The sequence below is a fragment of the Sphaeramia orbicularis genome, chromosome 15, assembly GCF_902148855.1.
Source record: "Sphaeramia orbicularis chromosome 15, fSphaOr1.1, whole genome shotgun sequence".
NCBI classification, from domain to species: Eukaryota; Metazoa; Chordata; class Actinopteri; order Kurtiformes; family Apogonidae; genus Sphaeramia; species Sphaeramia orbicularis.
This window is the reverse complement of record NC_043971.1, coordinates 29402028-29420895: the sequence shown is the minus strand read 5'-3', so window position 1 is coordinate 29420895 and position 18868 is coordinate 29402028. Positions and strand designations below refer to the sequence as shown.

General features: G+C 37.1%; 1 protein-coding gene across 2 annotated transcripts in view; it reads right to left on the bottom strand.

Annotated features, from left to right (window-relative positions):
• Positions 1 to 18868, bottom strand: part of pcnx2 (pecanex 2) — a 50345-nt gene that overhangs the window by 28959 nt on the left and 2518 nt on the right. The window contains exons 3-21 of one of the 2 annotated variants that reach the window (XM_030156023.1): positions 16719 to 16836; positions 16575 to 16611; positions 14984 to 15510; positions 13588 to 13782; positions 11959 to 12441; positions 11691 to 11868; positions 11091 to 11241; positions 10854 to 10996; positions 10406 to 10481; positions 9997 to 10132; positions 9051 to 9193; positions 7018 to 7171; positions 6690 to 6722; positions 6133 to 6304; positions 5930 to 6040; positions 3388 to 3479; positions 3054 to 3163; positions 2769 to 2877; positions 1650 to 1742 (exon numbers count right to left, since the gene is read on the bottom strand). In XM_030156023.1, coding sequence (XP_030011883.1) covers positions 1650 to 1742; positions 2769 to 2877; positions 3054 to 3163; positions 3388 to 3479; positions 5930 to 6040; positions 6133 to 6304; positions 6690 to 6722; positions 7018 to 7171; positions 9051 to 9193; positions 9997 to 10132; positions 10406 to 10481; positions 10854 to 10996; positions 11091 to 11241; positions 11691 to 11868; positions 11959 to 12441; positions 13588 to 13782; positions 14984 to 15510; positions 16575 to 16611; positions 16719 to 16836 — 3061 coding nt within the window. Of the gene's footprint in view, positions 1 to 1649; positions 1743 to 2768; positions 2878 to 3053; positions 3164 to 3387; positions 3480 to 5929; positions 6041 to 6132; positions 6305 to 6689; positions 6723 to 7017; positions 7172 to 9050; positions 9194 to 9996; positions 10133 to 10402; positions 10482 to 10853; positions 10997 to 11090; positions 11242 to 11690; positions 11869 to 11958; positions 12442 to 13587; positions 13783 to 14983; positions 15511 to 16574; positions 16612 to 16718; positions 16837 to 18868 lie in introns of both variants that reach the window. The other variant, XM_030156022.1, reaches the window with a different exon arrangement.

Below are 18868 nucleotides of genomic sequence, written 5' to 3'. Positions count from 1 at the left end.
AAAAATAATATGCAGTTTTTTTAAAACAAAGTGCACAGTGTGCCTAAAAGGCGCACCCGGATACCAGAGGGTTAATGTAACATAAACCAAGTGTCTCCATCCACTGTCATTGACCTAACTCCATTGGTTTTACTGGTGAATCAATGTTGTAGAAGATGACAGTATTTCCACGTTCACTATGGAGCTTCTGAACGTCCAAATGGGTCATATCTGATGACCATGAGAAGATGACAAACTGTATTTTACACCAATTATTTACATGTATTGATAAGATTAGTGGATCAACAGAGATTAAACATTTTAGATCAGTACATGGTTTTGGTCGTCGGTGGCTGTTTGGGTCTTTATGGGTTAAAAAAGAAAACTTTTTTTTTTTAAATGACTGTGAGCAAAAACTACATAAAGACTTGAGTGATTGGCTTTTCACAAAATAGGATGTAAGATAAATGGTCAAATACTAGAATGCTAAAAGAATACTAGTCACTTTCTAAACATCAAAATAATTATGAACTCAAAGTGAAAATAAAATGACTGAAAATGTATTTAACTATAATAATGTTGATGAGAATAAATAATGATTCAAATACAGAATTAAAATTTCATTCATTCGTTCGTTGTCTGAAGTTCTTAGTCCTCCTTCACTTCCACATTTAGACATATGGGAGACTTATATTAACCAGTGAACCTATTAAGGGCATGTTTTTGGACGGTGGGAGGGGAGAACCCACGCAGACACAGGGAGAACATGCAACTCCACACATAAAAAGGAACTGAACCTAAGACCTTCTTGCTTGGAGGCGAAAGTGCAAACTACCGCACCACTGTGCCAGCCTGTTCATATTTGACTTACTAGTAACTGAAAATGTCACAACAAAATAGACCCATCAAACTGTTTATGATTGAGATGATGTTAGCTAATTATATGTACAATGGTGGAAAAACGTCTTAGGACACCCCACGCATTAAATATCACTCTTAAGCCGTTGAACTCTGTCGAGTATCGTTCCATTCTCTAAACCCACATGATCCCTTCTGCACATGCTCTGTTCCACTGAGGTCAAAACTGGATGTTTCAGCAAGATAATGAAACACATGCAGGGCCTAACATGTTGAAACTGTCAAGAATTTAGTTTTGTTAAAGTTTCTTCTTAACAATAAAACTTTTTAAAATACAAAAAAGATTTTTCAGCAAATATTCCATGATAATATTTGAAATTGTGTTACATTGTTAAAAAGAAGGACAAGAAATGTGCCTGTTTATGGGGTCCAAATATGGCTTTCTTGACAAACCACAACTCCATATGACTTGATTTCCTATTCTGTGCTACAGTTGTACACTACTATGGTCTGATTTTACACTTTTATAATTGTATTGTCATTTTATTTTATTTTATTTCATTTATTTAGTTTTATTTTTTTTTTTATTTACTATTTCTATTTATCTATCTAGAAAATCTTCAATTTTATGGTAATTACTTTTAAGTATGTATTTTCTGTACGTGTGGATTTATATTTTTCTGCCAGAATTGGGGTAATGTTATTTCTTTGTTTAACTGCAAAAGAAAAATAAAGGGAAAAAAAAAAGAAATTGTGTAAAATTTTGAGGGTATCTGAAACACTTTCAAAACAAAAACAATCAGGAGTTGTACCTTGAGAGACAGAAACACGGTGCTCGCGGTGATGGCGAAGGTTAGGATGTAAGCGACAGAGCACACGACCACATCGGACAGGAGGATCTCCTTCTGCACGGCGACAAGAGGAAAGAAAAACGACATCACATTCAAATGCATTCACTCGTCAAAACCATTTATATGTGTAATCATTTCTGTCAAACAGTTCTGAACTTTCCATGTTGGAGATCAAAGCGTACACAGCTAGATAACTAGATGAGCTTCACAATCCCCATTAATACTATAAAAGGCAACAGGAGGATTGATGTCTCTGATGAATAATTCCATATAATCACAGACAGCGAGGATGACAGCAAACATTGTTCTATTATCGGGTGTGCAACACAGAGCTTAGACCAGTCTGTCTTTCATTGTGTAAATAAAGTTATCAAGGGCGTTGGACGGCTTAACGTAGTGTTGGGGAGGAATGAGAATGATTGTGAGCTGACATACCGGATAACTATAAAACCTGTTTAACCCATAAAGGCCCAGTGCTACTTTTGTGTCAGTTCCCAAATTAATTTTTCTCTATATTTAACCATTCTTAAATAGTTTATCACCATTTATTATAATATTATCCTCTGTATTTTGTATTTTTCACTGTAAATCATTTATTTTCCTATATTTTATTTCCTATATTTAATTTAGATGCTCATGAAAACGCAGCATTTTCAATGGTTATTATATCAAAACAGAAAAAATTTGAAGGAAAAAGGGACTTTTTCACTAAATATATCATTAACTGAACATAAAACCAAAAGTCTACAACCACTGTCATTTATCAATCTCCATGGGTTTCACTGGTAAATCAATGTTGCCGAAGATGACGGTGTTTCCACGTTGACTACGGAGCCTCAGAACGTCCAAATGGGTCATATCTAATGACCATGAAAAGATGACAAACTGCATTTTACACCAATTATTTGCATGTATTGATAGGATTAATGGATCAACAGGTACTTAACATTTTAGATCAGTAGATAGTTTTGGTTGCCAGTGGATGTTTGGGTCTTTATGGGTTAAATAAGTCTCAGAGGACTCACATTAATGCATGCTCTGAGTGACATTCATCGTCTATTTATTGATTAAACCTGGTACCATTGAGTTTTGTAGTTTTTCCGGCAGTGGATCTTTAATGTCTATATCTTCCTCCTCCTCTTCCTCACTCTCCACCAATGTGGGCATTAGCTTTGATTTTATTAGAGACCTGTAAAAAAAAAAAAAAAGTAAGCCTGTTTCATTGTTATATCCATGAATTAACAGTTTCTCCAGTTTCTAGAGCCACAAACTAAATTATTACTTGTGATTTTATATTTTTTTTTGTGAACATGCAAAATGATTCTTGCAAAATGATTTAATACGCTCATGTGGAATAGTGCTTACATTAGGACAGAGGGATCACTGCTCTGTCGACTGAGATGATATGAGAAAACCACCAAAAGGCCACAAAAACCAGAAAACAGTGCAGGCGTGTGCTGTTCATCCCATGGCTCCTGTCAACACACACACGCACACACACACACACACACACACACGAACAATATGAGTCATATGAGAGTAGATTTCTTTTTTAAAGCAGTGCATTTGGCTCAGTTCAGTCCTACCTAGTTCTTTAGGCTATTTATAAGTAAGCTGTCACTCGTTTCTATTCTTACAGAGCATGGACAGAGATTCAGTTAAAACTCTATGGGGAAAAGTAGATGAAGTTCATGTCTACCTTGAGAGCTCCAAAGCAGAACCCATAAAGCAGCGACAGGGCGATCACACTGCGTAGGATGCTGTAGACTGCAGACACCAGACTTGTAGCAGCTGAGGTAGAAAATACAAAAAAACAAAGGAAAAATATAATGGAAAAAATAAATCAGTGTTAATCAACAGGAAATCAGGCTTGTAGAGTTTATTTTAAACCTAGAACTATTTCTGAAACTGCTCTCTATACAGTCAAAGTTCCTTAAGTGATTTTATAACATTTATTATAATAGTATCAGCAATGCTTTGTATTTTTCAATAAAAATCAAGTATACTGAACAAAAATATAAACGCACCATGTACAGTATTTGTGTAACTCGAGACACATGGCCTGAAATGAGCTCATGATGTCTTATAATTGTAAAGCATGGTAAATTCTCTTGACTTATAAACAAATTTGTGTCCATCTCTGTGAGTGAGCACTTGCTCAGTGGTCTAGTGATTCCACCCACAACACAGGTGTGTCATGTCCAGATGCTGCTCAAACAGCTTTAACAGTATTCAGGCCCTCCTTATACTGGGGACAATAAAAGGACACCTCAAAATGTCACATTTCCTCAGATGTCACCATGCCACAGATGTCTCAAAGCATGCGAGAATGGTTCCGGATAACATCCCATAGCTCCGTGTAGCCCTCAAAGAAGAGTGGAATAACATTCCACGGGCCACAATCGACAATATTGTCAAGTTAATAAATAGACAATGTGTTGCTCTACAGGAAGCCAATGGTGGATACATGAGATATGGAGTCGTGATTTCTTTCAACCGGCCCCCACCGTGTCCACATGAATGTCCCTGAAAGCCAGACGCCACTATCATGTTCTAACAGACAGTAATCTGTACCACACTGATCAACAGAATAAACTGTGTGCAATTTAATATATTGTGCACGCAAAAGTTAAAGTGTCATATGGTGCGTTTATATTTTTGCTCAATGTATTTTTTTATAGTTAATTTAGTGATCATGTAGAGGTTTATGAAAGCTCAAAGTAAAGTCAAAGGTCATTGTATCAAAACAGAGAAAGTGAAGTAAAAGAGACTATTTCAGCAAAATATACCGTAACTGAAAATAAAAACATCCACTGTCATTTGTAGAAGATGGCTGTGTTTCCATGTTCACAGACCTTTGGAATATGTATCTAATGCTGCTAAGAAACTGCATTTTACCTTCATTGAATGTATTGATAGGATTGGTGGTTTAGAAGTTATTAAACATTTTAGATCAGTTGATGCTTTTGGTCACCAGTGGCCACTGAGATATTTCCCTGTTTTGGGTTACCTGCCCATCGTAGTGTATTAAAACTTTGTACAGCTTATAGTTTCATGAAGGAAAGAAAAGGAATCTGTGCCCTTAAATTATTCATTTATGTACCTACTTTAATATAATACACACATCCTTGTTGCTGTAGAAGGCAGCAACAGCCTCCAGTGCAGCACAGCGAAACATAATACAAGGATGTGTTTAACAGCATAAACAGGGGTGTCAAACATGCGGCCAAAAGCAGCCCACCATAGGGTCTAGTCCAGCACACAGGATGAATATGCAAGGCTGAAAAAATTACACTGACGATATCATTGAGGGTATCAGTTTGATCTTAAGGGGTTTGGACAAGTAAAATAATAGCATAACAACCTCTAAATGATGACAACTCCAAATTGTTGTCTTTTTTTTTTTTTTTATTTGTTTTAGTGTGAAAGAAGTATCCATATATCCAAGATTATAATAAAGTAGTGATGTGCAGATCGATACTGAAATATCAATATCTCCAATACCAGATTTTTACACTTTATAACTGATTCACAAATCAAAATATCAATACTTTTGATACTTTGGTCATTTGAGGTAATGTATATCAGGAACACAGTGGAACGTAGCAAAACTATTGGGATCTTGTCCAAATGATACACGACTGGTGGGAACTACTTCTTCTTTCGCCTGTCAGTCAAATCTGACTCAATCTGTACTGAGCAAAAAACGGAACAGACTAAAGGGGAAAACAGTAAATATGCTATTGTTCCTTAACAAAAACTTGTGAATGACAAAGTGTTGATCTTGGATCCTTTTGTTGAAGAGTTACATGTTCAGTATTTTCATGTTTCATTTCTAACACGTTCATGTAACGTGAGTTAATATGCAAGTTTTCATTTTTATAATAGTTGTTAATAAATAAACAACAAATATGTCTTGTATTCTTCATGAAGTTATGATTTGAAATACACTTTTTTTTTTTTGATTTTTCAAACATTAAGTGTATTTGTACAAAGTATCAGTATCGGATGGGTATCGCCAATACCAGCTTGAATTTTACTCGGTATCGTATCGGAAAGGTATCAAACATCACTATAATAAAGGGGTATGACCATACTAGAAAATACTTAGGCATGAATGGACATGAAGCTGAGACACATGTAAAGTATAAATAAATAAATCAGAGGCACCAGAGACACAGATGTGCGTTTTCCCTTTTCATCACACCTCCAAGGATGCAACTGTAACTAGTTTTACCAACCTGTCCCACCAAAAAAGTGCATGTCAATCTGCTCCAACAGGTAGATGGTGAAGGTGTTGATCTGAGGGAAAAGACCCACCAGGAAGGTGATGGGAAAGCAGTAGGTGAATCCTGTTTCACACACAGTAGGTACGCAGGTTTGTTAATACACATCATAGAAAATGGAGCTTAAAAATGTCATGTGGTCATGTATTCATCCTCACCCATTAGCAGGTCTCGTAGGAAGCGCAAAGCATCATGGCAGACGATGGTGACTCCATACAGCGTGGATATGGGCAGGTCCTTCCTCCTCAACAGCTGCTCCAGAAGCCAGATCAGAGCACAGCAGATACAGAAGTAGGCCGCCCGGCTGTAGGCCACCAGCTGGTTGTGACCCTGAAACAAAAACAGAATAAGAAGTCGGATGAGATCAGCTCTGCTTTAAACACATCGGAATAATCTAGCAAGACTCATAAAAACAGCACAATGCATTAGGCTGTTAGAATAATCCATGTGCAACGTCAAAATATTTCAATCTGCTGCTGTATCGGTCAAAAACATAAAACTGAGATTATCAGGCAAAAACTCATTGTGAATTCCATGATATTAAAAGCAAAATAAAAAAGCTAAACTGGTACCACTACAGAAGAACCAGTCATAAGTTGAAAGTAGCTAGCTGGTTGGCAGATATCTGTAATTATTCACATATATAATGATATTTCAATAGCTAATGTATGTATTTTTTCTGTTGCATGTTCACACTGTATTTGTGTTCACTTACATGTGTCGGTGAAGCTGCATCTGGTTGAACACTCTGAAAAAAAAAATAAAACCAAGAGAACAAATATTAAGTCATCATTTATAAATACAACAGAAAGGAAGTGAATGTGAACTAATGGGAACTGGAATTCTGAGTTCAGTTCTATTTTTCTTCCAGATTAGATCAGCATGTTCATCATAACATTACATTCCACTTCCCTCACTGTTGGATGCTTAAACTCAACACTGATGGTGAAAAAAAACATGTTTGCAGCCGAGGTTATCAGACATGGTTCACCAAGGGCAGCGTCTTCAGCCTCTGACAGATTTGTGTTATCTTTGTGTATTACCTTGAGTAAAGAATATTGGCAGCTGGCGATAACCAGGCAAAACTGGAAGACCCAGAAGTCTTTGAAGCAGCCGTGGTTGAGAAGCACGAAGCCGAGGAAAGAAACCAGGAAGGCCATGAAGACAGCAACGAGATTCTCCAGAACATCCTGGTTCCTACACAAACAAATGCATATACAGTAAAGTACAGTGTTCAGACTTTAGTGATGCAAGCCTGTTTGAGAGCAGTAATTACTCATTCACAACAAGTATGTTATTTCCTGCTATATAACAAGACACACCAATATACACCGTCCCCACAAACTTGGAATAAAATATTTTTACCTCTTCTCATGTAATGATTCTTACAGTCATTATGCATGATTTGTCTTTGATAGATAAAGTGTAACTGGGACTTAGTATGAAATCATTGTACCAGGTCAAATCAATCAATTAATTCAATTTATCACAAAATTATTACAAACAGTTAAGAGCAACAATTCATTAACAAGATTCATTTTGTAAAAGGACACCCCAGAAGCAGTCCTCAGCTTATAAACACATGATAAGAGACACAATTTACATTATAATCTTTCATAAATTCAAATGTTCTAAATAACTACAAACATATTTTAAAATATTTGCCCATCTACCTAACGATGATTCATTTCATTATAGTCAGCATATTCCAATGTTCTAAAATAATTTAATAGTCAGACGTGGGGCTTTATCCACATAAATAAACAGTTTACATGATTTGTATATCAGCCATGCGGGGTTTAGGGTCAGGCACATTTTTGAAGTAGCTCTGTTTATCTATGTTTACATGTTTTGTGTTGATTCATTAGGCTGTATAGGGTTACACTAAACATAAAGCAGGAACAGTTTTTGCTTAAGACGCTTTTTAAATATATTAAAACAAGTAGATTTTTTTTTTATAGAGTAAAAGGTGATACTGAGGTGTATAAATAGGAATAAAAAAAGGAATAAGTCTGAAAACAAAATGATTCCAACTTTTTAGGCAACAGTGTGTTAAGAGTTTTAGCTGAAAGTCAACTAACTGGTAGTGGAGGAAAAAACGCATCAGAGAAATTAACCAAAATTATACATGGTAAGGATTATGTTGTTAGATGACACAGCTATCCAACTCAAGTTCATGATCTGAATTTGCACTCATTCTAAGTTACACCATATGAACAAAAGTATTGGGACACATTGAATTAAGGTGTTTCATTGTTGGGCTATGACAAATGTCATAATTTTATATCATCTTTTCATGCAATATTGTTTGCGTTGTCAACTATAATTGTCTTAAAGTAGTGATATTTAGTTTTTTTTAAATGGAATTATGCATTTTAAAACATTTCCATGTGGTCTACATAAACTGTAAATAATATGCTTGGGTCTGAATTCTTCATTAATTCAACTCCACAGGTCCATCTTCAACCCTATTTCTGAGTAATGACACCAGAAAGGTTGTTTTGAGCGCTGGCCCTTTAAATGCAAATGAGCCACTTTATGCCCCACCCCCTCCAGGTTGTTGGCTGTGCTGCTCTGTCCCATTCAACCAACACCTGAACATTTTAGGTAATCGGCTCAAAGTTTGGACATATTTTCAGTATGGGCTACTACCACTGCTGCTGACAAACAATTATGGCGTACTCGGAGAAATGTTCGTCGGAAGTCTTGACCTTATGTACCAAGGACTACTAAAAATAGGTTTAGCAAAATATGACCCCTTTAAATGTCCTACCTCCAGATTTCTTAAAATATCTATAAAGATTTGACCATGAATAATCCTTTTAACCCACAAGTAACTGTCTGGATTCAAGGAGAAAAATCTGCCTTTTAGTCAAATTCTAAATACTGAACATTTTTATCATGATAATATTTTAACTCAACAGGAGTGGGAAGTCCAACAAGCTGTATGTGTGATGTGTCCCAATGTTTATTACTATACAGTGTATATTTTAGATGTTTATATCTTTTATCAGAACTAGGACATCATTACTTCATATCCAGCTGGGACACTGAAAGCAGGTGTTTCATATATTACCTGTCCAAAAGGGCGAGCAGGGTGAGTCGGTCGTACAGAATGTTAATCCATTTCCCGGGGAAGAGTTTGAGTTTATAATAAATCTTCCTGGTCGGCTTCTCCTGAGTTGACGTCTCTGAAGACTCATCCAAGGAATCCTCTTCCTGACACAACACAAACAGCTTTAAAATGAATTCACAATGCACCCGAAATGAAAGATGACCACAGCTTGTACAGTATCTGTTTTCTCTCAAATGATCAAAAGAGTCATACTTTTTGTACAGCGTCCACATACAATGAAGATTCTTTCATCAGACACCTGCTTTCACTGCAGTTACTAGTGAATTATTTTACTTTACTGCACTTAAAACAATCCAATAGGGTCTGAATGAATTTTACAGTGTAAAACAGTGCCAGTAAATTCACAGTTGTCAACAATCAACAATTTTCCATAAATAGATTACAGGTATGTAGAAGCCAATAATGTAATAACAACCGATAACGTAATAATGGCTGAAAATGTAATAAATTTGCTATTTTTAAAATGCGATAGGCCAATAATGAAATATCTAGCCAATAACGTAATAAAAGTCCTGAACCAATAACGTAATAGCTTTTGGACAATAACGTTATAACTTATTACGTTATTGGCTAAGTTATTACATTTGCAAAGAATTTTTTTTTTTACCAGGCCAATAACATAATAATCAGCCAATAAGTTATAACGTTATTGGCCAAAAGTTATTACGTTATCGGTTCAGGACTTTTATTACGTTATTGGCCAGATATTATGTTATTGGCTTACTACATTTTAAAAATGGCAAATTTATTACATTATCGGCCGTTATTACATTATCGGTTGTTATTACATTATTGGCTTCTACAAGGTATTTATGTGTAAATTAATCTGTAAAGGGCAGTTGATTCCTGGTAGCTGTGGAAATAAGAGACATTTTATGAATTTCACCTGGAAGATCTCTGGGTGTGTCCTTCGTGGTCGGAGCCGGTGTGCAGGGATGATGCGTCGCTGGAAAGGGCAGTCAGAGTGACCTCCTACGAGTCCATCCTGACACTCAGAGTTGGAGGAAGTCGACAGCAGGTCACTGAAAAAACACCAAAACACATGCATGAGCAGCACGAGTTATACATGAAATACCTATGACTACTCATAGAAAGACATAAAAAACACAAAAAATATAATGAGAATGAGAGATAAATAAGATCCACATGGATAAAACAAATATAGAAATAACAAGAGAAAACATGCATTTTAAAAGGAGGGAAATAGAAAAGAAGACTGTGAAGAAATGAGAGAAAAACAAGAGTTTCTGAATGCAAAGACAGATAGTTGTAAAGAAAAAGAACGACTGTACCACATGTTGCCGGTGATGAGTTCAGCTCCGAGCGGCAGGTTCAGGGCTCTTTCTGCATACAGCTTACGAGGCCTGTCTCCTGGTGGGACAAATGCGGACATGAATTTGTCCAATGTGAGAGTTATTGGGTTTGCAAGGCGCTAGGGAGACATTTTAGCATTGCAAATTACCCCTGAGAGTGAAATATATCTACAGAGCTGAACATCTGTTTGAGAGGAAATGTCACCAATTTTCATTAATATCAGCTGACATGCCTCCTCCGCTAATGAAAAAGATCAAAATGTGATCAGACTGATCTAAACTGAGAAACTGATGGGTGGAGTGTTCACACAATCAACGACAACTTATCATAGGCGCTAGAGATGTCCTGTGACTCATCAAAATGTCTGTTCATGAAATATTAAAATAATATATTCATTAAAAAAAGAGCAAGTCTCTTCTTTGCACTTACGGTGGACAGTGTGGAAGGTATAGGCCTCTTCTTTGTTGGTGGCCTCTGGTCTGCAGATGACCTGAAGCATGGAGCTCTCAGACTGAGATGTTTGCGATGGTAAGGAGTCATAGTCCGGATCCTTCTCTCTGTCTGTCTGGGGACTGAAGACAGGACATACAAACAAAAGCTGCTTTGGTACATCACTTACACAGTAACACATCCAGGTGAACTACGAGTGTGTAGTATGTACGGTACCTGTCGGGGGAGACGATGGGGATGTGAGTGGGTGGTATGGCCTGCCGTGTGCCGGTGGGCAGACTGGTGGGTGGTTTGGGTCTCTCTGGTTTGATCTCCATGCTGGTTTCTGTGATCGCCTCATCAGGTTTGGAGGTTGTACTTAGATTGTCTGTACATGAGCAAAATGATTTCTGATCAAATAACAACGTTTTATCAAACTTTTCTTAAATGTAAACTTGATTCAATTGGATTTTTTTTAAAGTGATTTTTAACATCTTTAATGCTGCAAGCTACCATGCGTGCATTCTCCAAAATGATTTAAACATTTAATAGTTCAGTGTTACTGTAATATATACAGAATACAACCAAACTGAATCCCCCTCCTTTTCACAAACACCAAGCAAAAAAAATTTAGATCTAGCGTTTGTTTTGAGCTTTTTCTGTAATTGTACTGTAACTTCAGTCCAACATGGCAGGGGATGCTGAATGTCACCCACCGTAAGACAAAAAAACTTAAATAAGAAGTTATTTTTTTCCTTTATCCGTCTAAACAATACAAACTATGAGACCTTGACCTTGATTAGTGAAATAAATCTATGTTTTTTTGTTGCCATTCACCTTTATTAGAAGCTGTCACTTCCACTTCCTGTTCTGGCCCCTCCTCTTCTTGTGCACTAGCCCCTCCCCCTCTGGCACTAAGAGATCCCAACAAAGACACAAACTCCAAGAAGTTGGATTCATTAGGAATCTGGCCCTCTTTCGCCTCCAGATCAGACTTGGAGGTGGTCATGGTGGTCTGAAAAGAGAATAATTACTAAACTGCATGAACAGATGGGTGAAGATAACAAGAAAACAGACAAATAAAAGAAGGAAACTGTCAACATACAATGTTAGAGCGATCTGAGAGGAGAACAGCATCTTTCCCACTGTCCATGCTCAGCCCACGGATATGAGTCCTCCCACCAGGTCCATACCGGCCCAAAGCTGGTGGAATACGCAAGAAACCCTGCGAATCCACTTTGGCATCCAGTGGGTCTGTATCATCTGGGTGTGAGTTGACATCAATGCCTGAGGAGCTGTTGTCATTCGTCAGCTGTGGGCTCGGTGTGCTGTCCTTAGTCAGTTGTAGTCCGAGCTGTTCCTGGCTTGGATCTGGACACTCCAGCGTGGGTGACTCAGAGCTGGTTGTTTCCCGGCAGAGATGAAACTCCTCACTTTGGCTCGTCGTATGTAGCTGTTTCGGCGTTGTGTCATCTTCTGACCCAGCTGCTTCTTCTTCTCCTCCTTCTGTTTCCTGCTTCTCTTCTTCAGGGGAGTCGAAGGTGATGACAGGGATTTTGATGTGACATTCTCCAGCATCTTTCTGCGCCTGATGAACACACGAACACGCATGTATTTTCTAAACACACAAACTATCACATATCAGAGACTGTGACGTAACATTAACTTAATATTCATTTAACCCATAAAGACCCAGTGCTACTTTTGTGGCACTTCCCAAATAAATTTTACTCCTAATGTAATCTTTCTTAAGTGATTTATCACCATTTATTATAATATTATCCTATGCATTTTGCATTTTATCAGTGGAAATCATGTATTTTCCTGTATTTAATGTACTGATCATGTAGATGTTCACAAAAGCTCAGTTTAAAGTTGAGGTTTATTACATCAAAAACAGAGACAACTGATGAAAAAGTGACTTTTTCAGCAAAGACATCAATAACTGAATATAAATACAAGTGTCTCCATCCACTGTTATTTATCAAACTCCATGGGTTTTACTGGTGAATCAGTGTTGTAGAAAATGAGTGTATCCACATTCACAACAGAGCTTCTGAACATCCAAATGGGTCAAATCTGATGACCATGAAAATATTATAAACTGCATTTTACACCAATTATTTTAACGTATTAATAGGTTTAGTGGCTCAGAAGTTATTAAACATTTTAGGTTAACATTATGGCTAAAACACAGTCACTCAAAAAACCTGACGTGCTTTGCTTTGTGTTGTCTGTATTGTTGTTCACATATTTGAAGTGTTTTTGAGAACTGATTTCTGTGATGTAATATGTACTATATTGTTGTTCCTAGTTTTCTTGTCATTTCGCCTGAATAGGGAATAAAGCTGAAAATAAAACCCTTACATTCACAGAAATGTCTATTGATATGCACTGTCCCCACCTCTTTAAAGTGTTAAATATAAGCAAATAAACAACATAATAGAACTCAGTTTTATGATCTCAATGGAAAAATAATAATAAAACATATATTAAGTGTTTACCTTATGCAGACTTTATCACAGTGATGTAAAAACCATAAAAAGTAAATGTTGGTGCAAAGAAAAGTTCTGCCCATTGATTTGAACCTTCACAAAGCCCCAGTGTACATAGAATTCCAAAATTTCTAAATTTCATATCGTGTTATATGGAAGCTTAAAGCAGTGCATTGACTGAAATAATCAATGTCTAAAATGATGTACAGGTGGACCACATTACAACATGATGGGCTTACCTGTGCATTTTCCAGGAGGCTCTGCTTCACACTCTCCTCCAGCTGAGCAGCAGTCTGAGGGTCACAGCTCATGGTGATGATGATTTTGACTGTATCGCTGTCGTCCAGGTGAGAAGACACAGGCCCAGGGCCAGAGTTGTCAACCAGAACCACTTCAATCTCATCAGAGCAATACATCTCCTCTAATGGCACACCCTAAAATATAAAACACAAAGGACAGAAACAAGGGATGGATGATATGAATAATTACTAGTGCATGGCTAGTGATGAGTCAATTTGACACAATTTAACCCATAAAGACCCAGAACTACTTTAGTGGCACTTTCCAAATGAATTTTTCTCTCTATTTAACTTTCCTTAAATGATTTATCACCATTTATTACATATTATCTTCTGTATTTTGTGTTTTTCAGTGAAAATCAAGTATTTTCCTGTATATAATTTACTGATCATGTAGATGTTCATAAAAGCTCACTTTAAAGTTGAGGGTTATTATATCAAAAACAGAGAAAACTGAAGAAAAAGTAACTTTTTCCATAAAATATATCATTAACTGATCATAAACCAAGTGTGTCCATACACTGTCATTGATCAAATTCCATGTGTTTTACTGGTGAATCAACAGTCGCTTTTCCATTGACCTTCAAATTGTGTGAATATAATTTACATAAGGCAAAAAAAAATTGTCTAATGGAAAAATGACAAGTTCTCATTTTTTGATGAAAAGTTTTTGCACTTGCAAGAGGTGGTTTTTCGGGCATAGTGAAATTGGTATATCACACAAAACTGCAATGGAAAGACCTTTTTGCGCAACTAGAGTCACATGAACAAAGAAAACATGGATGTTGAAGAATGTAACACCAAGCGAAGAAGCCGTTTTAAAACAAACACGGTGCGGTATGTGTGGACACACAAGGAAACAGAATCCTTTCTTAATTTAGTATGGGATAGAGGGGTAACGAGCATTCTAGATTCAAAACAACAGATATTCATGTTCGTCGCCATGTTTATGGAATGACTTCTCCAGACATCTCACCATAAGAAATAAACAAATCATTGCATTTGTGATTTAATGGAAAAACCGACATTACGCACTTCTGTTTTTTCAAAATTTAGTAAATATCGGTGAAGTTTTGCGCATATATCCAATGGAAAAGCGACTGTTGTTGCAGAAGATGACAGTGTTTCCATGGCAACTACAGAGCCTCTGAATGTCCAAATGGGTCATATCTGATTTCACACCAATTATTTCAACATATGAATAGGTTTAGTGGTTCAGAAGTTATTAAACATTTCAGATCAGTAGATGATCTTGGCTGCCACTGGCTGTTTGGGTCTTTATGGGTTAAACATAGTTCATCACAGTCAAACCTGATTCTCAGTCTGTATAGTTTACCTGTGCAGGTGGTTCTGATATGTCCACAGATTCCTCCAGGAGGTTCTGGGGGCTCTCCAGTGAGTTATTGTTGGCATCCGAAGGTTCTTTTAGTCCTTCACTCTCCTCCTCGCTCTCATCTTCACTTCCCTTAGAGGGAGGTAAGCCTTCATCTGCTGTCTCCTGGTCTGAAGTCTCTTTATCTTCACATTCTTTCTTGCTTTCTATTCTTTCACATTCCAAGTCCTTCTCTGGTGTCTCTTCTTGTTCTGGCTTATCTCTTTCAATTTCTGTCAAAGAGCCCTGAATGTCCGCTCCCTCTTTCATTGCTTGAGTCTCAATTATTTCTGCTTCCATGTTCTCAGTCCCGTGTGCAGATTCGGGACACATCTCCTCCTTTTCGGCTCTGGATGGGGGTCTCTGCTGGGCCTGCAGCAGGGGGGCAGCCTGATCGGGATTGGGGCTGGAGAGGTCATCTGGAGAAGCCTCTGGACTTGGTTGCAGGCCATCATCCACTGGCCTCTCCTCTGCAGCACTCTCACCCTGCCCTGGATTACATTAAAATGTAAAAGTGTATTGCAGATTTAGAGTGTAATAATTTTAGAATCACTGTAATCCCAGATTTATCATCATTAGTTCAAGTTCTTTTTATGATGATATTATGGCTTGCAATGACATCCTCAAACATCAGACAAAATCTACAGCACCACTCTTATTAACAGAAAACATAATCTGCTCTATATTTGACCATAGCAAGAGCAAATGCCCATTTCCAATGTAATATAATGGACTACAGAATAAAGAAGCATCACATTGCTATTAAAAAGATGTAAACAATTTCATATATTGCTCAAATTTGTTGCATTTTTCTATCAACTAACTTTGCTCTGACAAATCACCATTGCATTACGTCATAAAATTATTGGAAGCAGTCAGCTGATCTTGTTGGCCGGCTAACTGGCTAGCTGCTAGTTCTGTGCTTGTCTGAGCAGATTTATAACAGTGATGTGTCAGCAGAAAAGGAAGTTGTCAGTCTATATTGTCTATGAAGCCATACAGAGCATTAGGGAAGTGGAACCAATAGTGTGGTTTTGTCCATATACTATACTATGTATGTAGGACACTTGTTTCTCATAAGCATTAGTAGATACAAGGCCTCACAAGGTAAAATATAAATTTTTGTGCACCTACATCACAGTTACATGTTAAGGTTCATTTCGTCATATCTTCTGGATTTTTTCAAAAGAAATAGTATTAATAGTGTTACATGCTGCTATAGCTGTTTTACCAGGTCTCAAGCTAAGAGGAAAAAATCTTTTCTATGTATCATAATTCAGACGATCTATGCACTGCAAGTATGATGCAAAAACTCATATTGACTCCCAACAAGACAAAAAGAAAAATATCAGGTCCATAATATCATTTTGTGCTTTTCCACAAAATAAATTGTAGTTGCTTGCAGCTGTGAATGACAACTCATTTCATACTGACAACAGGAAAATAAAGTTAAGAAAGTGTCCGAGTAAGGTTCTAAAAGCCCCTTAGGTTCTGCATTTGTCATGTTTTCTGCTTCCTTTAACCTCACCAGTCATCAATGAGAGAACAGCCTCACCTTCCCCAGTCTTTGCTTCATCTGACTTCGAACACTCCTGCACAGATGACAGTTCAGAAATAAATGATGACATTTAGGACATACTGTAATTTAGATCAATCAAATCACTCAGAAGCAGTTTACTGGCATTTGACTACAACTCACCACCCCTATCAGCCCTGGGTCGGTTTCAGTCTGTTTCACTGTCACCTGGATTACAGGACTGGGACGTTTCCGAGTCAGCATCGTCATGGCAACACTGTCGGGGACCGTGCTGCTCTTCCTGTTGGAAGGAAAAGAGACATTTTAGATGCAGAATAAGGGGAGACAAAAGATAGAAGATAAAGAAGGGAAGATAAAGAAGTTCATACATCAATGTGTCACAGTTTTTACCCGATATTGATCCTGATTTCAATACTAAAATGTGGCAAAGAATAAGTGCAAACTCATTTCAAGTAAACTCAAGAATCAATTTTAAAGCTGAGGACGAATAAAAAAAGAAAGAATGAGCAGGCAAAAGGAGGACAGGGAAGCATGGATTTCCTTTTATTAGTCTCTGTATAGATCAAGTGTGTCAGAGCAAAGTGGTGGACTGAAGCTCACTGACCTCCCCTCATTAGCTCACACATTTACCAATGCTGTACTGAGTCTTTGAAATGGGGGGAAAAGACTCTGCATCCCACTCTGAGACACTTGATCACGAATGCAATCTGATCCCAAAGAAGGAGGGGTAAGACAGTGAGAAGAAAATAAGCAGACAGAAAAAGGGGAGTTTAAAAAAAAAGGATTTCAAGGAAGACAAGGCTCTTAGTAATACTTAGAATTTGTGGCATTATCCTAAAAGGAGGTCTTAGGCCCATTTGTGCAATTTCATATTAATAATTAAGTTATAATCGTTAGGGATAGTCTCTCTGCCCTAGATTTTCTAATGAATAACCTACCAAGGGAGCATAATCACCAATGTTTTCACAGGTACATATAGCCTATATATATATATATATATAAATATATATATATATATATATATATATATATATATATATATATATATATATATATATATATATATATATATATATATCTGCATTATCTCTCATACTCTAGCTCTTTGACACAACTGCAAAAACAAGATGAGATTGACCTGCAAGGAGGCATGAGACTAATACATGTCCACATAAGCACCACCTTCCAAAGCAATGTCCAATGTGTAAAATGCATCTGTCATCAGCCCAAGATTTGTTATGTGGTGCTTTGATTACACATGTGTGAATATAGGAAGATATAACATACTAGCGCGTTGACCCGTGGGAAACCATGTGTCATATTAACCCATAAGGACCCAGTGTGACTTTTGTGGCAGTTCCCAAATGAATTTTTCTCTCAATTTAACCTTTCCTAAGTGATTTATCACCATTTATTATACTATTATCCTCTGAATTTTGCATTTTTCCCATGAAAATCATCTATTTTCCTATGTTAAATTAATTGGTCATGTAGACGTTCATAAAAGCTTAGAGGAAATGCAAAGGCTATTGTATCAAAACAGAAAAAACTGAAGAAAAGGTGACTTTTTCAATGAAATATGTCATTAACTAAACATAAACTAAGTGTCTCCATCCACTGTCATTTATCTAACTCCATGGGTTTTACTGGTGAATCAACGTTGCAGAAGATGACGGTGTTTTCACGTTCACTACGGAGCCTCTGAACGCCTAAATGGGTCATATCTGATGACCATGAAAAGATGAATAACTATATTTTACACCTATTATTGACATCTATTGAGAGGATTAGTGGATCAGCAGTTTAGATCAGTTGAAGGTTTTGGTCGACAGTGGATGTTTGGGTCTTTATGGGTTATTACAGATATCTAGGGACTGAAGTTAGTAGATGTGTGGTTCCTGTTTTTAACTTCATTTTCTGTCATGCTGCGTGGTACTGCACTTTCGGTCAACATTTTGCGTCATGCAGCATGGTACTGCACTTCCGTCAACAAAGCAATGGGATTATAAGGCTATTGAATTCCAAAATGACTAATATCTCCCAAAATATTGGTCCTATCAACTTGCCGAGATATTTAATGTGGAGATGGGACAATTCCTCAACTGCAGGTACCAAATTGGCCAGTTAAAAACATCTCAATTTCTCAGAACTGTGCAAATACACACACACACACACACACACAGATGCTCCGAGACCTTCCAGTATTATGGTATAGTTTCATTTAGAAACTATATACAATGTATTCAGAAGTTCATGGATGCATACACCATTGCACTCACTATCTGCTGAGAATACATCTCAAAAGATTTGTG